At 41.1% G+C, this 21,038-nt stretch overlaps 1 protein-coding gene across 1 annotated transcript in view; it reads right to left on the bottom strand.

Annotated features, from left to right (window-relative positions):
* Positions 1-21,038, bottom strand: part of LOC103186638 (diacylglycerol kinase delta) — a 74,935-nt gene that overhangs the window by 12,314 nt on the left and 41,583 nt on the right. The window contains exons 4-18 of the mRNA XM_042339117.1: positions 11,512-11,616; positions 10,451-10,583; positions 9,794-9,900; positions 8,637-8,762; positions 8,237-8,339; positions 7,320-7,482; positions 6,938-7,046; positions 5,630-5,769; positions 5,426-5,510; positions 4,919-5,016; positions 4,387-4,486; positions 3,343-3,607; positions 3,023-3,190; positions 1,845-1,973; positions 1,217-1,316 (exon numbers count right to left, since the gene is read on the bottom strand). Coding sequence (XP_042195051.1) covers positions 1,217-1,316; positions 1,845-1,973; positions 3,023-3,190; positions 3,343-3,607; positions 4,387-4,486; positions 4,919-5,016; positions 5,426-5,510; positions 5,630-5,769; positions 6,938-7,046; positions 7,320-7,482; positions 8,237-8,339; positions 8,637-8,762; positions 9,794-9,900; positions 10,451-10,583; positions 11,512-11,616 — 1,931 coding nt within the window. The remainder of the gene's footprint in view (positions 1-1,216; positions 1,317-1,844; positions 1,974-3,022; positions 3,191-3,342; positions 3,608-4,386; positions 4,487-4,918; positions 5,017-5,425; positions 5,511-5,629; positions 5,770-6,937; positions 7,047-7,319; positions 7,483-8,236; positions 8,340-8,636; positions 8,763-9,793; positions 9,901-10,450; positions 10,584-11,511; positions 11,617-21,038) is intronic.

The raw sequence follows: 21,038 nt of genomic DNA, 5'->3' as shown, positions 1-21,038 counted from the left end.
CAAACACATCAGCCACTTACCTCTCACCTGGAAGGCATGAAATTTAATCCCACTTTTCTTTTATAACCTGATTTGACTTCACTTTGGGTGAGACATTGCTTGGATTTCCCTTCTCTAAGGGAAGGGAAATTTAACCAGGTATGCCAAGTTTAGCATTGCCAACATGCAATTCCAAGAATGTCAATCTGAGAATGGCACCAGCAATGCCGCAAAATTATAACTGTGCAGCACACAGTGACTCTCTTCCTCTTACTAGCACCATGTATAAAGCACTCATGACTGCATTTGTGCACTAAACTGCCATCAGAGTGCCATCTGCTCAGCTGGGAAAGGAAGCCTGGTATAAAATCAGCTTTGAGATAAGTTCCCAAACAGCTGATAACCTGGAGAGATTGACCCCGAGAAACACTTGCACCCAAATTGCTAAATAAAAGCCAGTAATGTCACTAAGATTGCTCACTTGGATAAATAATATTCCTTTCCCTTACCTCACTATAGGCTACATCATTGGGGTATATGTGTCCAGTATATTGTGCACGTAAAATATCATACTGAAAGCCATTTTTACTTTCAGAAGCTACTCACACGGTAAGACACCTTGACCTGACACCTTCTGCAGATGGTGTACAGTGCAAACATATGAAAGATGCATACACACCAGTTAATGCTGCCATTATCTCCTGCAACTAACATATACTACATACAACAGACTACATACAACGGAGACGTAGGAAAGGAAACACACAAAGGGGAAAAGGATCAATAAAGTGAACCCAAAACATGAAACATACAACTTATGCTGATCATTTTTACAGTACAAGAATAAGTTCCCAAACTATTTGTCTTTCACAAACAGTTAACATCTGGTTAGTGTTTGCATTCTACACTGTTATTATCAATGCAGGCTGACTTTCCAATCTGTAAAGTTTTGGATTTGCTAACATAGATTAAATACAGATGAAAAACAATGAGAAGGTTTCAATACTTTCTCAGAGGTTTGGTTTTCAGTCTGGCTATTGCATTTAGCTAGACTGATGAATTGAATATCTCCTTTGTCTGCTGGCCGTCAAGGGTCCTATGTGAATTTTATCCATAAATAAAAAGAACTATTTTAAATCGGAAACTAGGTCAAATTATCCACAACCTTGAATACTTAATTGGATAACGGTTAAATTGCTAAATTAACATAAATGACTCCTGGTTTAATGGCACATACATAATGTCAAGGTCGGAGTTCACAGTGTCAGCGTTGACGAACAACATTTTGCTGATAACAGATCCTCCAGCCAACGATGCAGCCAAACCAGCTCGTAAACCTGATGGTGGGAGGACAAGGTAGACAATCAGTGAAATAACAACAGGATCAAAATGCTTCCATCATTCACTCTCTCCAAATAAACATAAATGTAACTCCCTTACAAACATGATAATTATTGTCAACCATAATAGGTCTAACACAACAGTGTTCAGAGGTAAAACTTTCCCCTCTTCACCGCTGCATATGAAACAGACCAATGGCTGATGTTAGATTGCACAGATGAGGGAACAAACAACAATATTGGCAAAGCAATCTCCTGAGTTGAGAACACTGACGTCGTTCTGAGTAAAAGAATCCATTATCTGAAAGCGTGTGAAGTATATCCTCAGTAATTTTGTGGATTTGTGATCCACTTTTAACATTGCATGTGTTACTTACACACAAATGACAAAATAGGATGGTATTCCTATCTTGTGTTGTTCCACTCAGCTCTCAAGGCAAGAAATCTCCTGCAAAGTAGTGGTCCATTTAAAGTCAGCTTTGATTACACAAAAGGTGTTTCATAAAACGTAACTACATTACTTACTCGGATAAAGAATTTTTGAGTTCAACATTGACAAGTTGTCTCGATGTGTGGTCTGAGCAGGAAGTGATGCGGAGCTGCCTATGGACAAGTTTCCTTTACTGATCCTCCTCTCACACGGAGACTTGGGCACTGCAACCAGGAGAAAACGATTCTCAAGTTAGCTTTATCTTGTGGATCAGACATGCCATGTGGTGCCCAATGGCTGAAATTATCACACCAGATAATCTAGATACAAACACCTAACACAGCAGCACTTGTTCAGTAAAACAGTACAACTCACTAACATGCATAAATATCAGCACAACTTTCCAACATTGGACAATGTTAAAGTAAAATGACTCTGAGATGGTGAAATCCTATATTCAAACTGTTGGATCATCTGTGAAGCAATCTTAATAAAGTATAAGTTTAGATGGATTTTATGCTCATTATTTTCTCCATTATTTTCAAAACCGCTTCCAATTTCCGAAAGGTGAAGTGGGCTGTACTGTACCTGAGGTCAGTGATTTAGAAAGGGAAAGGCATCGTTCCTTCATTAGCTTACCTTTTCAGTTATAGTTTTTCCACTTTAATGACGTTCCCCTTTAATTTCTCTCACAAAATATATAGTCAATTCACTTTACAGCATATTCTGTGAAGCTCGTTGAGACTTCTCGAAATCGTGATAAGGCGCTAAACCAAATATAATGATTATTATTTTTGTATTTTGTTTTGGAGATTCATGCTTTTATTTCATGCCTTTATTGCTGGATGCAATGTTCGGCTTTCAGAAATGGAAACTTACGCTATGCGTGCAAACTGTTCAAATCAATAGGTATCAGAGGAAGACTGAGATATGTGCACACAATTGTGCAATTAATTTCTGTAATTTTGTGAGCTATTTCTTTCACGTCTATTTCTATGGCCCTGCTATTTTGTTTTTGATTCTACCTCCTCATTTCCAAGTGGGTAGGCGGTTAACCAGCTCCCAGACCTCGGTCAGGTTGGTTTGGCCTCAGTTTGGCTAATTTTGCTTCTTCAGGATAGATTCTGACTCGTGCTCTGAACTTACCTCTGACAATCTGGAACTCCACGTGTGAATAACCGCAAACACAAACCCACATCCTCTTCTTTCATGACACAAACGGTTTTGGTCTATGCATAAGACAAAATGTTGAACTGTGATTCCAGTTCAGTACCTTTTCGGTAAACTCTTCCTTTAATGTTGGAACCCGAGTAGTTGGTGCTATACGATGACTGAAGCGAGATCTTGTCATCGCTCCTGGATTCTCTCCCCTCTTCATCTGAGCAGAGGCCGAACGGATAAACTTCCTGATCCTGCGTCTGAGCATTTTGTTCATCGACAGCTGCAAGCAGGAGAGAAACTGATCAGTGGAAATGTAACCTCTTCAGTGATAGAAAATAGAGATTGGCAGTTGGGGGGCTAGATACAGTGCAAATTGCTCTGGGTCTAACCACCGTCTGACCTTAACCCAGAGAGATCTTGAAAGAGCACTACCTTTCTCAGCATGTTCTATGATCTGTCGTATCGCCTTCTTCAAACTGTTCGCTCTTAGCATGAGCTGTTCCCTTGGGCGGAAGATCTGTGGCCTGGATGAGCAGACAGGTCGTTCCTCAGCAGGGTCACACACGATGCTCAGTGCCTCCCCATCCTCCTGCTCTTCAGCGATGGTGGGGGGTGGGTTTGCTAGGGACGACGATGCCTGGGATTCATCATTGAGAGTCTTGAGCAATGAGTCCAGCTTTTCCTTTAGGACCGAGCACTGCAGTTAAAGGGGATAAATGTTACTCAAAGAGGCTTGTAATGTCCCAACAGTCAAAACAAATTGACAATTGATTGAATGCATGGGGGAAACAGACGGAACAGCCCACTTAATCTGTGACAATAGACGGGACCTGCTTAAAAAATTGCTGTTAAACAAGAAAGTTTGTCGGAAATGCAGGTTGCTCTGTGGCATGCCGTGGAACTGGCCCATAAAGACAAAGGATGGCCCAGGCTCGCAGTTCCCTGAGTTTTGCCTGGATGGCATTTTAGAAGCTTAAACAGCTCGGGTGACAGAGGAGGGGAAAGAAAATTAACTAAAGGATCAGCTTCATTGCTATTCAGTGGCCTATGCTGGAAAGGGATGCACACGTGTATGGACCATTGGGTGAGACCAGTAGCAGGCTCACCTCCAATGCATCTTATGGTGAAATTGCCTTTTGACACTGTTCATTCAGAAGCTCAGTTTCAATACAATTCACAATTTCACTGGCTTCATTTTAAGAGAACAATTAAAAAGAATTCACAAAGTGATAGGACTTTCAGTGCGTGTTCAGGCAGACTTATTAAAGTGTAGGAGTTACGAGCAAGACGTCATTGGATTGACAGATAAGGTTTTGAGGCTATTCTTGGTTACAGTGGGCTGGATTGAGAGTGGGGGCCTCCTGCATTGTCTGACACACTAACCTGATCTGCTGGACTGATACAATGTGACACGGCATCTCAACTTCTCCTGTACGAGAATACACACCTGCTGAGAGGCCTGTATTTGCAGCCTACCTTTCTTGCCATGGTTTCAGATTCTTCTGAGTTTTCGGTGGTCTTTTCGTAAGCCTTCCCAACTCGGGCAACAAAATCTTTGACAGTTTCACAAAGCACCCTGTAAAGGAAGAGCTTACATTATCGAGGCTGAGATAGCTTTGCCCTTCGTTCCCAATGCAGCAAAGGCAATCCACACAAATAGCTAATCAGCTGATAAGCTGCAGGAGCAGACAGACTTTGTTGCCCAAGTACATACAGTAACATCCGATTACATGACGAAAATTGGAGCCCATAAAAAGTTAAAGCAGGAAATGACAAGTCAAACTGAATGGGAGAGCAGGGATTGACAGGCCTTGTAATTTGCAAGAACAAGATCCGTGTAATTTGCTACAGATTTGGGATCTGAGAGTGCACTCTTCAAAACAGCACTCACTGGAGGCCCAGCAATGTGAGCTCTCAAGAAAGTGGGGCGGGATGATATACGCCAGGAATGACTCTGAGCTCAGGTTTTCGCGAGCTTGACGGGCTGAAACTGTCGGCTGTTACTCACTTTGCTGATGAGATCACCACTGAATGCTGGTCTGATGTCAGGATTTTAGACAGATGCGCAGCGACTGAATCCTCATAAAATGATATCTGCTGAACCTGCTGAAAATCAAGTGGGTTAAGTTAGCCTTCAGATCTTTCCCAGAAATGTAGCAACTGTCATCGAGTCCCTAGAAACACCTCAACTCCATCTAATTAATAAACTTCTCCACTGGTATAACAGCATAATGATCGAAAGACGGGAGTTAAAGCATCCAGTGTTTTTCAAGGGGAGTAAAAATTGACTTTGACCAGCGACCAAGTTTATTTGTGAAAGAACAATTGTGTTAAGCCTCCATAATCTCCAAAGGTCCATTCAGACATGGTGAGCAGAGCAGAGAATGTTTCAAGGGTGTCAAGATTATGGCACCACATCATATCCATGCCTGACTTTTAAACTAAGCTTCAGTTAAACTAAACTAAGCTCAGTTTGTGCTTGTAACTCCCTGTTACCCACACCAAGGATCTCTACCTCTGAATCATCACTGAAATCCTCAGTCACCGTTGAAGATGATGAATGACGAGGGATCTTGGTCTCATACACCATGATACTCCACCTGTAAAAAAAAATCAGATTAAAATCAACCCTGAGTGTCTTTCCTTGCTCAGACAGTGACAATCCTATACAGGAGATCACTAAATAAAATCCCAGGAATCCTTAAGAATTACCCCTTACCTGTCCAGCATTTTCGTACTCGCTCGTTCCAGTTTCTCCAGGATCTGAGGGAGTTGGGTGTCATCATCGCAGGCTGAGCCCCAGCCCAGCACACGGGCCAGGTCATTCCCTGTCCCCAAAGGTAGCACTCCCATTTGGCACTGAAACAGTTAACAGTTATTTTACTAGGAAAACGTACAAACTTAAAGGAAAATCTAACATTCCCCGATCACCAAGTCTCATTCATACAATTACAAGTCAGCCCGGCTCAGTTGGTAGCACTTTCTCCTCTGAGTCAGAAGGTGGTGGGTTCAAGCCCCACATTGGGACTTGGAACTCATACAGTATATGCTGACACTTCAATATTGAATGCAAGGAATGTTATATTATTAACCTGAGCCCTCTGCCTCATGGTACAGCCCATTAACCAGCGAGGAGCTTCAACAGTAAATCTGTACACCTACAAAAACAGTCACTACACTGTAAAGTAAATCTCTGTGAAGAGCTTTGAAATGTCCGTCCCCCATGTGAAAGCGCAATATTGAATGTAAGTATTATATCTCTCTGAACCAGACATCTTGGAGCACTGCTGGCAACGAAAAACATTTCATTTACAAGTCTGAGTTGAACATTTCCATCCGCAATACTTGATGAAGTTGGCAGTTTTACATGATAATAAATCAAGATCTAGAATACATGATGAGGCAAGGACTCAAAGGGCACTCAAAGGTGCATGTGCTCTAAGTGCTCTGTGAAACATTCACCAAACCAAGACTGGAATTAAATCCAAGGCTATTGAAACCTCTTCAAATGAATACTGGGTGGGGTTCCTTATCTATAATTGCTCATTTGTAAGCCTAAAAGCATTTATTTGAGCTTCAAAAGCTTGAGTTCTACACAGGTGATTGTTGCTTGCTGCAGGACTCTACAAACTCACTGCCTCATCAGGTTATCCTGTTTATTTAGTCTTTGTACCAATTTCAAGTGGTAGTGTACCAATTTGTACCAATTTGTACCAATTTCAAGTGGTAGTGAATGTTTATTCAAGTGTGTTAATGAAGAAATCAATGGCTCATATGCCTGAAGATCACACAGGTCCTAAGGTTTTCAAAGAGATCTGTTCTATCCTCATACAAAGAAATATCGGGCCAATACAGACCCATAAATGTAACTAATAGGGTACTTGTGGAGCGACTCAATCACCCAGCCCACCCTGAAATTCACCCTTCAATACTGCAATAAAATGCATGTTACTTTGAAACCATACTCCAACCTGAAGGAAAAAAAGGATGTTTAGAAGAAAGTAGGCGATAAAACATGACACAATACCTGCTTGTGAAGGTTGAGGTTATCAATTTCAGACAATACCCAGCCCACGCTGCCGTCACCCCCACACACCAGGATTCGAAACGTGTCGAATTTCTGGAACAACCGTAAACTACAAACAAATGACGACAAATAAACCACAGCTCTGGCTACTGCATTTACCAGTTTGAAAATTAATAAGCGTAACAAATTATTAAGATCATATAATAAAACGTGCAAAGGTCCAACTCTTTTAAGAAAACTGTTTAGGCTGCATTTAACTGGGAGATTCCTTAGTAATGATTAGAATCTACCATTTTACTCCATGTCATGTAATGCCTCTAGATATCAAATCGGACTCTCTACGGGGAGGGATTTAACACGTTGAGAAGCTTTGAACTCCTACCCGAGGTGGGGGCCTCCATTCATCAGGTCAAACACCTGAGCTGGGTTTAGTAACTGTTTGAATCTCCTCAGGAACTTCACCCCCTGGTTATCACCACTTTTCGAGTTCACAAAGACAAGAAGTGGGCTGGTACAAGATGGCGGACAAGTTGCTTTCCAAAACCCTGGAGGAAAGTGAAAAAACATGTTAAGTAGTTGTCTTTATATTAAAGTAATAAGTAGTAACTGATATAATGCAAAGACAAATATAGGTTAATCAGCGACCTCATGTAAACTATTAAATACAGACGTAAACTTCCACCCTTTTACACAGTGTCGGTTCAATATCTTTTATTGCCTATAGGTATGCGATTGAACAAGTTGCAGTTGCTAATCATAGATCAATATCTTGATTGATCCAGGTGTGCACATTTGATAGAGCGCCTAATCATGTTGTTGAGCTAACTCGAAGGGCTTCACAAAATATACTATGAAGTGAATTGACTGTATATTTTGTGGGCTTACGTATATCTATAATATATATATTATGTAGCGATTGATGTGTCAGGCGGGGAGTGGGGATGGGGGAGCTCAATATGTGGGACAATGCCCCAGACATCTTAATCTAAAATATTATTCGGCACAAATGAACAGATTTTCCCACTTTTTAATAGGCAAAACCCTCATCAACATTGGCTGAAACCAGAATTTATGAGGCAGATTTTCTTAAAATAATCAACTGCAGATGAACGTCATAAACTTCTCATTCTTTTTCCAATTATCTTCAACCCCTCTTTACTGGAAAGCTTTCCCCGACGCATTCAACTTGAAATGACTTATTCCAAGTTTAGTCCTTCAATCCCTCGGCTTTATCCTTTATTACGTAATATTCCCATATCGCTGGTGAAACAAAATATTGGATGGATTTGTCCAACTCACCGTCAGAATCTATGCTGTTAAGTGCAGTTGGCGGAATAACGGACACCTTACACTGGCCTAATGGACATTTGGTAGGAAGCATGTCTTTGCAGCCTGTATGTACCTGCAGAGAGCAACCCAAGCACAGAAATCAGCATATTATTTTTCATGCTGGGTTAGACAATAATCCCATTGTTATATTACCCATCTGGTAGCGCACACTTAGCACCAGCTGCTTGTGTGGAATCAGGAGGTTCTGAGACATTCATGGCAAATATTAAACCCCCCAGAGAAAGAGGGAAATGGATAGACAATGTGCAAAAGAGGGAGGAGAGACAGATAGCATGTGTGAGAAAGAGATAGTGAGAAAGAAAGAGGATGTTAGTGTGTGTGTATGAGACAGATGACAGACTCTTCTCACCATAGCCTTGCACCAGAGGCAACGCCAGTCTTGTAGCCGAAGAACACTGCCACACGTTTTGTCACAGACAGTACATTTTGCACTGACTGGCAGGTTCCCTTCCAACCACTGGTGTGGCATCGAGATCTACAACAGGAAAAAGAGAAACATCAAAAAAAGCCAATGCCACTACCAGTATAACAGGCCTCTGGGTTTACACCTCGCCATAGCACACAGTAATAATAATAATAATCCTTGCATTTGATATAGCGCTTTTCACGTTGGCAGTACATTCCAGCCAGAGATTTGAAGAGGGAAGTAGATTATACTCAACCATATCCGCATACAGATTAGTTTGAGCCACAGTAAACCATAGGTTAAGATTTTCTTTCGTGAGGTTCTGGAGCTCCAAGAAAAATACTGGAGGCTCCGTTGCAAAATGTGGCACTGCACTACCAATGTTTACCAATAGAAGGAGCTCATATATGTATATGACAAACATCCTGCAGCCAGATTTCCATTAAGTTTCGTCCAACTTAACTGCACATTTGTATTTTGAAACTAAAGGTAGTTGCACTCTGCACCAATATACTGCATGAAAATTCAATGTCTGCGCCTTTCTCAGATGAAGAGAATTTCATCCCAGTGCGCAACCTTGCTGTTCAGTTCAACAGGGAAGCTCTTTTCTCCCTCATTATAAACTGGTTAAACTGTTAAAGATGTTAAACTGAGGTCCTTTCTGGCCCACAAAATATGCAGTTAATCCACTTTACGATATATGCTGTGAAATGCTTTGAGATGTCTTGACCTCGTTATAAGGCTCTATATCAAATGCAAGGATTATCATCTCGTGCTTCAGGTGGGCATTAACGATACGGTAGCACTGCTTTAAAGAGACGAGGAAGTTCTCCTATGTCCTGACTTTATTTCTCTCTTTAAAAAAGCAGATTAGTTGTTCATCTATCTCATTGCTATTTCTGTTATAATCTAATGGTTTAAGACTGTATAACAACATTCGCTACACTTAAAGGTAGCTCATTGTGTGCAGTACTTTGAATCATTTTGCCATGAAAACCACTATATCGGATACAAAGATGATTCAGTCCACTTTTACTTCTTGAGCTCTTTCCAAATTGCCTTCATCAACAGTTAAATGTCTCTCAACTCTCATGACGTACCCCATCTTCATCCTCGATGATATCTTTGGCAATTGAAGCCAGCGTTGTCCACTTGCAGTTGTTGGTGGCTCTCACGGCACAGCGTTTGTGAGCTTTGAATTTACACACTGTCGAACCAGAAATGCAAAGAATGATGAGCAGGTTCTTTACAGCTGTAGTGTAGGAATACTTCCGTTCGGTTTTGGGACAGGGGCGGAAATGAAGCAGGCAGATCAAGTGACATGTTCCCTGCTTTGAAAAGCAATTTTACTGAGTTTGAAAATGAGAAAAAAAATCTACGTTACGAACCTAAAACCAAGTAAAAAAAGTTTAACTCACCAGCAAGCATAGAATTTAATTGGCTGCACTGTCGGAACCCATTCCACAAGCAATCGTCCGACAGCAGGGTCCTAAACTTGTTTCCAATAAAACTTATACACTAGTCGCTGTTGGATTGAGTGATATTTGTCCCCAGCTTTGTGACTTAGACTGTTACAGTACTAAAGTACAACACTCACATCAGTGTCCAGCTTGGGACTGATTTCTCTACGTCTTCCTTATTAAATAATCCTGTTAAGAAACCCCCTCCTCCCGATTGTGCCTTCAGTATTTTACCAAAGCATGCTGTCTGTAAAATGACAGGTAAGTTGATAAAGCATCCCAATCTCAGTTCCTTACCTTCACAGGACAACCCGTGTGATGTGACCCCGGACAGTGCTTCCCGGCACACGTTGCAGTATGTAGGCCGAGCATGAGAACACGCGTACCAGTTGTGCATCCCTGAGAAATGGTCCATGCTGTACTGTGTTGACTGCTCAGAGGGAATCAAAAACAAAAAAACACCGATAGATGCTATCAAATTACCATCGCTGCTTAAAAGATGCTTCTGTGGCACACAAAATATGGCCACTAGATTCACTGTTTTTTACCTGGCAATATATACCAGTATGGAATTTCCCCTAACCCTACCGTAAATCATCTGATAAAGTTGCTGTAAGAACAAAATCCCCCTGAATAACCTCATTTAGAGCTGGCCTGTGCAAAGAAAACTGTCATCTGCACTGTGTATCACAGAAGAGAATGATTATAGTGTTGAAGAAGACTGTAACCTAATCCCAGGATTCAGATGCAGCTTTATAAATCACAGTGTTGCCTGAACACAAATCTTTCCTCCTTCCCCCAGATCTCTTCTGTGACACCAAGTCCAAGTGACTTATTGCGAGGCGGCAGTATCTCAGTGCAGCTCTCAATGAGGTTACAGAGAAGGGATTTTTTTCTGTGACGTTACACCAGCTTTATCAGCAACATATTGCTTGGTCACACCCAGCTCTTGTTTTTGCCTCACTTCCTCTCCTCAAGCCACTCTCCTGTAAGCCACTCTCCTGTACCTCATTGCAAATGATCATTCTCCATCGTGAGCCTAAACAACAATTATTACTAAACTATTTGACTATTGAGCTAGATCCAGTCCTCACTGGATGTTGAGACTTGCATAATTTCTATCTGAGGGTGTCAAGGTAGCTCTGGGAGCAAGGAATCAAGCTGACAGGGCTTGATAGGCTAATTATACCACCTCTAACCACTGAGATCGTCAAACTCAACACGGTACAAGATGCCCTTCTCTTTCAGATCTATGCCTCACTTGATGTATGAACTGAGCTATCAGGGGGAGCCTCACTGGCACCTCTCATCATACATTAATTTCTGAAAGCAGCTGTTTTACTCTGGAGCTACTTTACCTCAAAATGATCCCTGTTCTGGACTGTCTTCAATGCAGCAATCCAATCCTCCATCTCCTTGCGGTTCTCAGCACACAGAATCAACTTTCGAAAAGGGGTGATTATCTGTGGACAAGCAGAAGACAAGTCTCTTCACTAAAGAATGAATGAACTGATTGCTGCCTATCACTCGGTTCCTCTGACAAGCTCCTATTGACAAAAGTCATCATTAGACGTGGAAAGAACCACAGCCTAGGTCCTGAAACAGGGGAAATCTCGTCACCACATTCTTTCAAAAGCTGAATGCTTTACCAAGAATTCTTACTAACAGCCACCTATTTTTTTGAGCTGTCTTCTTACACAATTTTTAAACAGTAAGTGCAAATAGCATCGTCAGAGAACCTGGTTAGGAGTTACTCTCGTCAACAATATACACACGATTAAAATAACACAATTTTCAACCGTTAGCTTTACTCCACCTCAATGCCACTGAACTAAACTCACAAAGTCAGTGATTTATGTATTAACAATCTGTCTGAAAAATATTCGGAGTGACATCACGATGTGTTACAGTGGAATTTCATAGTCTGGTTCCTAATCTGATGCTGAACCCCTTTACATCAATTACTTTGAGTTTTTCTTAAACTAAAAGAGACAGCAGCGATTTTCTCAAAGCGGCAAAGCCGCAGCAGAAGAGATGACTACTGTGTTCCGGCAGATCTGTAACAGAAGATGCTCCACTCACTCGTCACACGGCAGTCACAGTGTTCAGTTCTCCTCGTCAGGTTCTGTTCTCCGATCTTCGGCACTGGGGGATGTGGGAGTTTTTTTTCCATTTTCATTTCCTTATTTAGCAAATGTTAAAGATTCCATCAAACCTGCAGCCTGGCCTGATGCCACTTCTACTGTTCTGAGCAGCCCCAGCTCCAATTGTGCAGACAAACAATCTATTCAGCCACCGAGGCAAGATCTAGCAGACAGTCGCCTGAGAGATTTGATACATTGGGAATGTGGCCTGTACAAGTATTACTGTACATCAATGACTTTAAGGATCATTTTTTTGTCTCCTCTTATGTTACGTGTTCGCTGTTTCAATTACTGACTTTCTCTGTTCGCAGGTGATTCTGTTTGGAATCCTGATAACTTTTCCCTAGTTGTGGCAGTGAATAAATAGCTAACTGGCTACATTTGCAGAATGAAGTTGAATAAAATTCCTAAAGATGTGACTTCCTTGCAGCCTCTCCTCTTTATCCACCAAGATGTGGCGAAGCTCTCTCACTGAGAAAAACTCCCTCATCACTCCTGGTCTGGTCAACTCAATTATTCTTCCTGCAGTTGCTGATTCCACTCTTAATTAGAGTGACAGTGCAGAAGGAGGCAATGAAGGATAAAAAAAGTTCAAGAAACCAATCTTTTAGTTATTAGTTCCAGCGAGCTGGATCTGGGTGCTCGAGGTAGCAATCTACTGTGTAAATAATATGATGAAAGCCTAATAATCTCACCGTTTACATATTCCCATCCAGTTTCCAGTAAGGTTAGTCATGGAATCGAGATAAACTGAAATAGACGCTGGATGATTAGAAGAGCATTTTAATCTGATGTGTAAGTAGTTTGATTAAGCCCATGTTAATCTTACCACACATTTCTAAATATATAGCACGAATGTTTGTTCTGTAAGTTAAGGGCACAAGTGATTGCTAATTTATAGGACATCAAGCCTATTCCTTCTACAGATCAAGTGCCGTCTAACCCATCTTTGTACATTGGATTACACCTTCGATTCTCCTTTAAGTCAGATCATGAGCTTCCCTGGAATGAATTTGGAGAGAAAGAATGGTGAGAGGTCGAAACATGATAAACGCTTTAGATCCTTAGATCCAAAGGGATGGAATCAAAGGCCTTGGGATGTCCTCCTAACATGAAAGGCACTGCATAAATGTAAATTTGTATTGCATTGAATGTGGGAGCCAGCCTCTGTGAGAAACTTTGACACATACAGTGACCACTGCTTGTCCTCTCACTTGTCCAATAGTTCCACTGAAAAACGGGGTATGTGGACTAAAATTAATCACCCAGTTACGAAAATACAGAAATGTTACATTTCCCCAATCTGTTACTTAATTCTAAACAATGCTAAAAGAGGCTTCAAGTCCACTGTGGCAATATGCTGGGGGTTCAACAGAAACCAAGAGTACGCTGTGTGGTCACCAGAACATTCTTTGAGACTGTAAGTTGTTGTGATGGTGTTGTCCTGGTTTGCATCGCCAGTGGTTTCAGCTCGAGCTGAGAAATGCACTTATCAATTATCAGCATCTCTTCTTCTGCACAAAATGGAAACTATGGCTCTTTGAATCGGAAATGTGTCTGTTGACTGATCTGCCCCAAGGCCTGATTTGAAGCTTATATCAATGTTACGAGCTTTCTTTTAATTTTGCAGCAGCAGGGAGTGTGCATTTGAGTAAGACCCTGTTTATCTAGTTTCCTTTCATTCACATGCTATAACAGACCACATCAAAGATCAGCTCAAACGCGATCAGTGTCACTTTTTCCACTCAAGTATTTTTCTCAAAGAGATTTAAAATTAGTCTCCACCGATATATCTCCCCTCACCCCCACACAGAATGTTATATTTGCCCATCTGTTTATATTTAACCCTAGAACTCAAGAGATGGTGCACTTTTTAATAGAATTTAGTCTACGGTTCAATTCTGCTCTGGACAATCCGAACCACTTGAGACTGCGAATTTTAAAATTATCTGCCAATTATTATTTTCAGGACATGTACAAGGACAATTTTACTGTGTGACTTGGTCTCTAAACACATTGCTCACTGTCCCCCTCTTCTGGGAGCACAGCCAGGGATTCCTGAACCCGTCACGAGCACCTGCACAAGTGGGTACAATGTACAGGCCTATAGATTGGGAAACAAGGGGGAGAATTGACTTGGGCTGCCATCACCCACATCTTGGCACCTAGCGTACAGTGCATCACTACAGGATTGAGGGCCACCTACGCTTGCTGGTAATGGAGGGCAATCAGTCAAAGCCACACCAATCCTCTTCAACTGCCCTTCCTCTCTACGCAATGCTATAAACAGACACTGAAAATTATACATGGCTGTGGAGCAAACTTCTAATAGAGAAGCTCTACAAGCTTGTTCAAAGAAGCTTCCTGCCTGCTGTATTTATAGGACCACTATTTACGTTGAAGCGCACATTAGAAAATAAATCAGTTGCGTTTCACCCTAAAATAGGCACACGTTTACGCCTTGGAGTAAGAAGCCACATCTATCCTGCAGGAAGTGTGGAGTTGAAAGCCACAGCACAAGGCTTCAAAGCGCTGGCTCCAAAAACAGCTGGGACAAAGACCATGTTTCCATTCATAGTAAGGCTTAGCTCTGAGAGTGAGTCCCTTTAAACCTTTAATTCATTCACTGTAGCAGCTCACTGAGCTTTGACACCACCCTGGTCTCCAGCACAGTGATGCGCAGTTGTTGTGCAGTAAGTAATACTGTAGCAACAGGCTGGTGGAACTATGAACTCCAACAAAATAAAGTACACTGCAAAAAACAGACCCAATGCCAGAAGCAAGACCAACAGCCTAGAGATATACAATGATAGATATATCTTCTGGGGCGAAGGGAAAGCTAACTTTCCTGAGGAGTCACCATGCCAGGTTTGGCCTATATGCTGGTGTATGCTTTCTATATTGTTATGACAAACAATGGTGATGACGCTGACATCTCTGAGTCTAGAAAAGCCAACAGGCAGGAGAGCACTGAGCACGCGTTGGTATACACCGTAACGTCTACCCCAAAACCCCTGAATAAATCGGTTACCTGAAACAGAGTACGGCTCATGATGATGCAGACGAACAAAACAGGCAAACAATGCACTAAAACATCCTTAGATCTGCAATCTCCAAGTGAAAAGTTACAGCATCAAACTATGTCAACCCCAAGTGAACGAGTGCGGAAATTATATACTGGTAACCAGCATCACAGAGAACCAGCAAAACAACTACTTCAAACAGTTCAGACTTCAAGTTAAACATGCACCACATTCATATAATCAGTCTAATGACCCACAACATTATGGGTTCTCCAACAAAACTAATATTAGCCAGGGCGGGAGGGGAGGGGTGGGGGGGCAGGAAGTAAGAAGAAACACTATCTTCAAAGTAACTCACTAAAATGACTATCCGAAAAGAGATATTCCTAGTTGTTCTAGTCCAAAAGCAGCCTTGTGTAGACTCACAATGCTCAGCCTCCAGACGGAAAAAAACAGACTTAAGTGACATATCCAATGAGTCACACTTCAAACAGCTTCCATTACAGTGAGTGAGATTGAATTCCAAGTCTGGGAAAGTTGCCAATCCCAGTTCACTGCCATTGACAAATTCAGTCCTACCTCGACAACCCTCCTCCAACTCTGAGGCAACTTTAAGTCTCCTCATTTAGAGTTCTCTGGCCATTAGACATGGGGGACGAAGGATATTGAGGGATATTATTTGTTCGACATATCCACTGACTGTTCCATTTCATTTATGATCTGCAGAATAGCTGTTTTGACCCAATCAAATATTTTTAATAATAATAATACTTGCATTTGATATAATGCTTTTCATGTCTCCTAGATGTCTCAAAGCACTTCAGAGGTGTATACTGTAAAGTGAATTGACTGTATATTTGTGGGTGAAATTTTATTGGATCTTAACTTTTTTTAAGATAAGCATCCTTAGGTATCAGCCTGGCTCAGTTGGCAGCATGCTTGTCTCTTGTCAGAAGGATGTGGGTTCAAGCCCCATGACTGGGACTTCTAGCTCATCGTCTCGGCTGACACTCCAATGCAGTGCTGGGGGAGCTACATTGTCAGAAATGCCATCCTTCGGATGAAACATTAAACCAAATTTTCATTTGCTATTCAGGTGAATGTTAAAAGTTCGACGGCATTATTGAAAATGAAAAGGGAATTTCTCCTGGTTTCCTGGTCAATAATCCCGCATATTAAAAAAAAATTCACTTCATGGCCGTTTGTGTGACTTTGAACCTTGCAGAAAAAAAGTGTTTTGAGACGTTTCCACACCATAAGGTGCTACAAGTGCAAGGATTATTGTTAAATTATATTATTTTCTATTCCATTCTAATATTAAAATATATATTTTTAACACTGATCTATTAACTGGGAATTTTCATGATTAAACACATGGATGACCAGTGAAATAAAAAATACCAGGAATTTAACGTATTACCCACACAAATAGTTCACAAACCACTTACCAAGCCCTCAAACTATAACATAGACAGTTTTACGCGATTCCAGTAACAGGTTCATGAATAATAAACCCAAGGCTACACAGGGCAGTCAGTAATCGCTTCCAGTCTGGCGCCAATCGTGTGCTTCTCAGTCCCAGCCAAAAATACACTGGACACTTTTGCACTGAAATCTGATCAGAGCAAAATCCGCACCATTTCTGAATCAGCTACTGTGAGTGCTGAAATGTGTGCGTGTTTAATAAGTTATCAGGAGATCTCACTGTGCACTGGGTGTGAGTCGTCCCCTCACATCTGCTGGCCTCTTGTTAATACAGTCAATACTGTCCGGCAGTTGGGTGCAATTCATTCGGGACAGGAGAAAAGTGACAGGAATTGTTCCATTCCGTTGAACCCATTGTCGTCAGTTAGGTCTAATGCACTACACTAACGCCACAAATAAATGGACATAAACTGCAACAACGACTGCAAACGCTCAACAAAATTGAAAACAGTGTAGACCCAACAAACACTCTAATCTGTTGAGCTATTCTCAGTTTCTGTCCCAGTAACACAGGTATACAGCACTGCCTAAATAATTACACTCTTAAAAAAAACAAATGAAAGAGGATATACACTGCTATTTTGACACAAGTTCAATGAGAAAGCTGTTAAGATTACCATAACAGCACTTCTACACAGGATTACTATCGAAACTGATGAATAATTTTAGCATTTGCTGCAGTTGTTGAAAGATACCTTGTTAGAACAATTCCTAACAGCACTCTTAGAGTGCAACCTCTCCTTAATTCTGGGCTCATGCCAATATGGTTTTACGGAAATATTTTCACATTGTAAATAATTCACGCTGTCTTTTTTTTGGTTTGTTAATAAAACTTTCTCAAATGGTTAAAAATATTTGCGTTTCAACAAAGCCACTATTAACTTCAGACTATTGTGAAAACTGTACTTCAATGCTCAGTGACATTTTTAAACCCGTTGAAATATACTTTTGATATTATGGAAATAATTAATAGGATTTCTGGGTGCATTAAGCCCTCAAGGATAAAGAGACACTTCCAGGTAAAAGATGACACCCAGGTTAATCCACCCCAACACAATGACATCCACACGGCATTTACTTGCATGACTTGAGACACCTGGGTTAAATTCCAGGCAGGGCGAAACCTTGGGCAAGTTTCCTTACTCCACACGCCTAATAACAATCCCTCTAAAAAAAACAAAAACAATAATAAGTTGGTCATTTTCAATCCACGACTGTTTGTGGGACAATTGGCTGCCGTGTTTCGCCCACAAATATACAGTCAATTCACTTTACAGCATATTCTGTGAAGCGCTTTAAGACATCTAGAAGACGTGAAAAGCGCTATATCAAATGCAAGGATTATTATTATTTCACAAGGACCATCACTTGCTCCAACAACACTTCACTCCCAAAACACAAATCAGAGGTCTGACTAATAAATAACAAGACTAAACAGATGCCCAGACATCCCCAGTCTCCTAAAAGAGCCCGCAAATCAAACAGAGTTTGGACTTGTCTCTGCACACAGACCCACATTATTGTGTGCTTGTCGAGAGCATCATCAACCATGCAGTCAATCCCAGATTTGGGTTAATCTAACCTTACACCTGGTCAATTAGCTGCAGTTCTATCTTGTAAATATAATTGTTCTTACATCCAATATAGAATCTTTCATGTCGTGAGGACGTGTCTCAAAACTCTTCACAGGATATACTGTGAAGTGTAGTAACTGTATTTTGTAGGTGAATGCAGCAGCCAATTTGCACACACAAACTGTCATGAAGTAAATAATCAACTTCATTTGAGGATTGTTGATCAGGACACTGGAAAAACTCCTTTCTCTTTTTGTATAGGGTCGTGGATCTTTAAAGTTCATTTGAACAGGCAAATGTGGTCTTGATTTAATTTCTCGACCGAAGGATGGCACCACCAAATTTAGCATCACCTTAAACTGTGAGTTCCAACTCTAGGCGTGGTGTTTGAATCCACAGCTTTCTTACAAAGAGGCGAGAGTGCTACCAACTGAGCCAGGCTGACACATATACAATTTCACAGGGTAATGTGACATTTTCCTATCTCAGCTTTGTGGCATTTACATGTCAGCCTGCAAAGTGAGTGTAAGCGGAACTTTAAACATGCAGTGGAGGGTGGTGGGGAGAGCAGGGTTAAAATCCAAGCAAAATCTTGTGCTGATCCAACGTTTACACAGTTGCACATTTAGCATGGACCACTGAGCAGTAATCACGAATGCAAACCTTCTGCACACCAAAATACAGTCAATTCACTTTACAGTACTGTATATCCTGTGAAGTACTTTGAGACGTGATAAGGCTCTATATCAATTGCAAGGATTATTATTATTATTATTATTAATCGTCTGAGCCCAGAACACCAATACTAAAATGCCATAACATTCCATTTTGCCAAGGCCAATTGGGCAAGGGGAGGGGTACCATCCTCAGTGAAGCAGTTTTCAGGCAAGCCTTCAGGAGAGAGAAAAAAAAATTTGCTTCTTTCATACTGAGCCATAAAGGCAGCTGTGAAACAAAAAGCTGCAAACTGAATAAGAAAATTAAATGCTAACATCAATCAATGAATGCTTCTAGTCCCCGATCTCGCACATTGTGCCAACTGCACTAACTGTACCCAGTATTTCCTTTCCAGGATCACAGCATTTTAAATCTGCTCATACCTCAGACCAGATATTTTCTCCGCACACCGACAACCTTCTTACTGAAATATTAACTCATTCAAAAAGTTACTTCAAAAAAATATTCACAGCTCTCCTTCTGACAGACGTTTCGCAGAACCATTTGACTCTGCTTCCTGTCCTCAGCTCGGTTTACTGAAGACTGCTCAAAGGCCTCGTTGTGTTATTCACACACGCTTGTGGTTACAGCTATCTTTGGTGAATAAAATTTTATTCCCCATGTCATGTGTGCAAATTACAGATCACTGTCTAATCATTAATTGCAGACAATGATTTAATGATATCCCCTCCTTCTCCAGACCTCAAACTTCCATCAACTTCACGTTGTTCTTTAGTCTAACACAACATGTGCCCAATGGACTCTAAATAGAGTGGACATTCTGTTCAAAGGAGCATAAATCTTTCTGCAGAGACTCCTTGCAAGGAGAATGTACACATCCCTTTAATTAATTTACCTCTTACGAGCTCATGTCAGAAACAGTGAGTAATTCTATGCAATGAATGTGTACAGTCAGTACTATGAATACTGTTTATTCTTAGATCTACTCTAAGGTTTACAATATTCTGTTTTATAGAATTTAGGCTGAAAGAAATACCATTTCATCCATGGAACATTGTGCTTAACTTTCACTAATAAAACCACGATCTGCCTGTGTCAGCGTGCCAGTCTGGTTTTAGACCAAACATCAGCCGTCTTATTTCCTCAGTCTCTGCCAAATTGTTGCTTGATTGCAAATGTGATTTGTTATCTTGGGGACCAATAGACTGATTTGAAGAGTCTGACAAGGAACCCTTCATCCAGTATCACAATAAAGCACTTGACCATTGGAAGAACGTTTGACTTTCAAGTACAAAGCTACAGGACTGCTGGCCCTTAACCTGGAATAAATGGCTGATCAGATGGATGGAAATCAAATTGTAGGGAGGATGACAAGATCAGTGAAGTATTCATGTTGCTGGTAAGTTTTCTGTACAATAAGAGTACGAACAGAAATATTAATTGGAAATGTAGATGAAAGAACAAGGCTTATAGTAGAGGACACAAGCAAGGTTGAAAAAAAAGCAGGAAACTATTCACTGTTCATTATTATTTGAAATATTTACATTTACTTCTCCCTATTTTCAATTTGTTCCTTTCTGCTGCTTAGTTGCTTGATCCAGTTTCTCAAAAGAATTCCCCTCAAAGAAGAAATGAATGACATTCCAAGTAGGTTATTTACCAACCAACCCATTCACACACACCCTCTACATTTCTGTGAATCAATCAACTGACTTCTTGCTGCTAACTTCTTGCTGGTCCGGTCTAAAAATAGTCTGCCTCGACAGATGAACAGATTTTTTTTTAAAAACCCTGGCACTTCCTCCTTGATGGTCGCTCGAGGTCAGGGTGAAACTGCACGTGTGCTTTGAGATCATGTTGCAGAGCTGACGGGAAAAAATCTACATGATGACAAGAGCATGGTCAGCCCATGGAGGAGCTTCAGTGATGGGCTCTGCCTTCAGAGGCAGCCATCCACCTGAGGCAGAGAGTCATGTCATGG

Source organism: Callorhinchus milii, unplaced genomic scaffold, assembly GCF_018977255.1.
Source record: "Callorhinchus milii isolate IMCB2004 unplaced genomic scaffold, IMCB_Cmil_1.0 Scaffold11, whole genome shotgun sequence".
Lineage (NCBI taxonomy): Eukaryota > Metazoa > Chordata > Chondrichthyes > Chimaeriformes > Callorhinchidae > Callorhinchus > Callorhinchus milii.
Note: the sequence above shows the minus strand (reverse complement) of the source record. Positions and strands in the feature narration are given on the sequence as shown.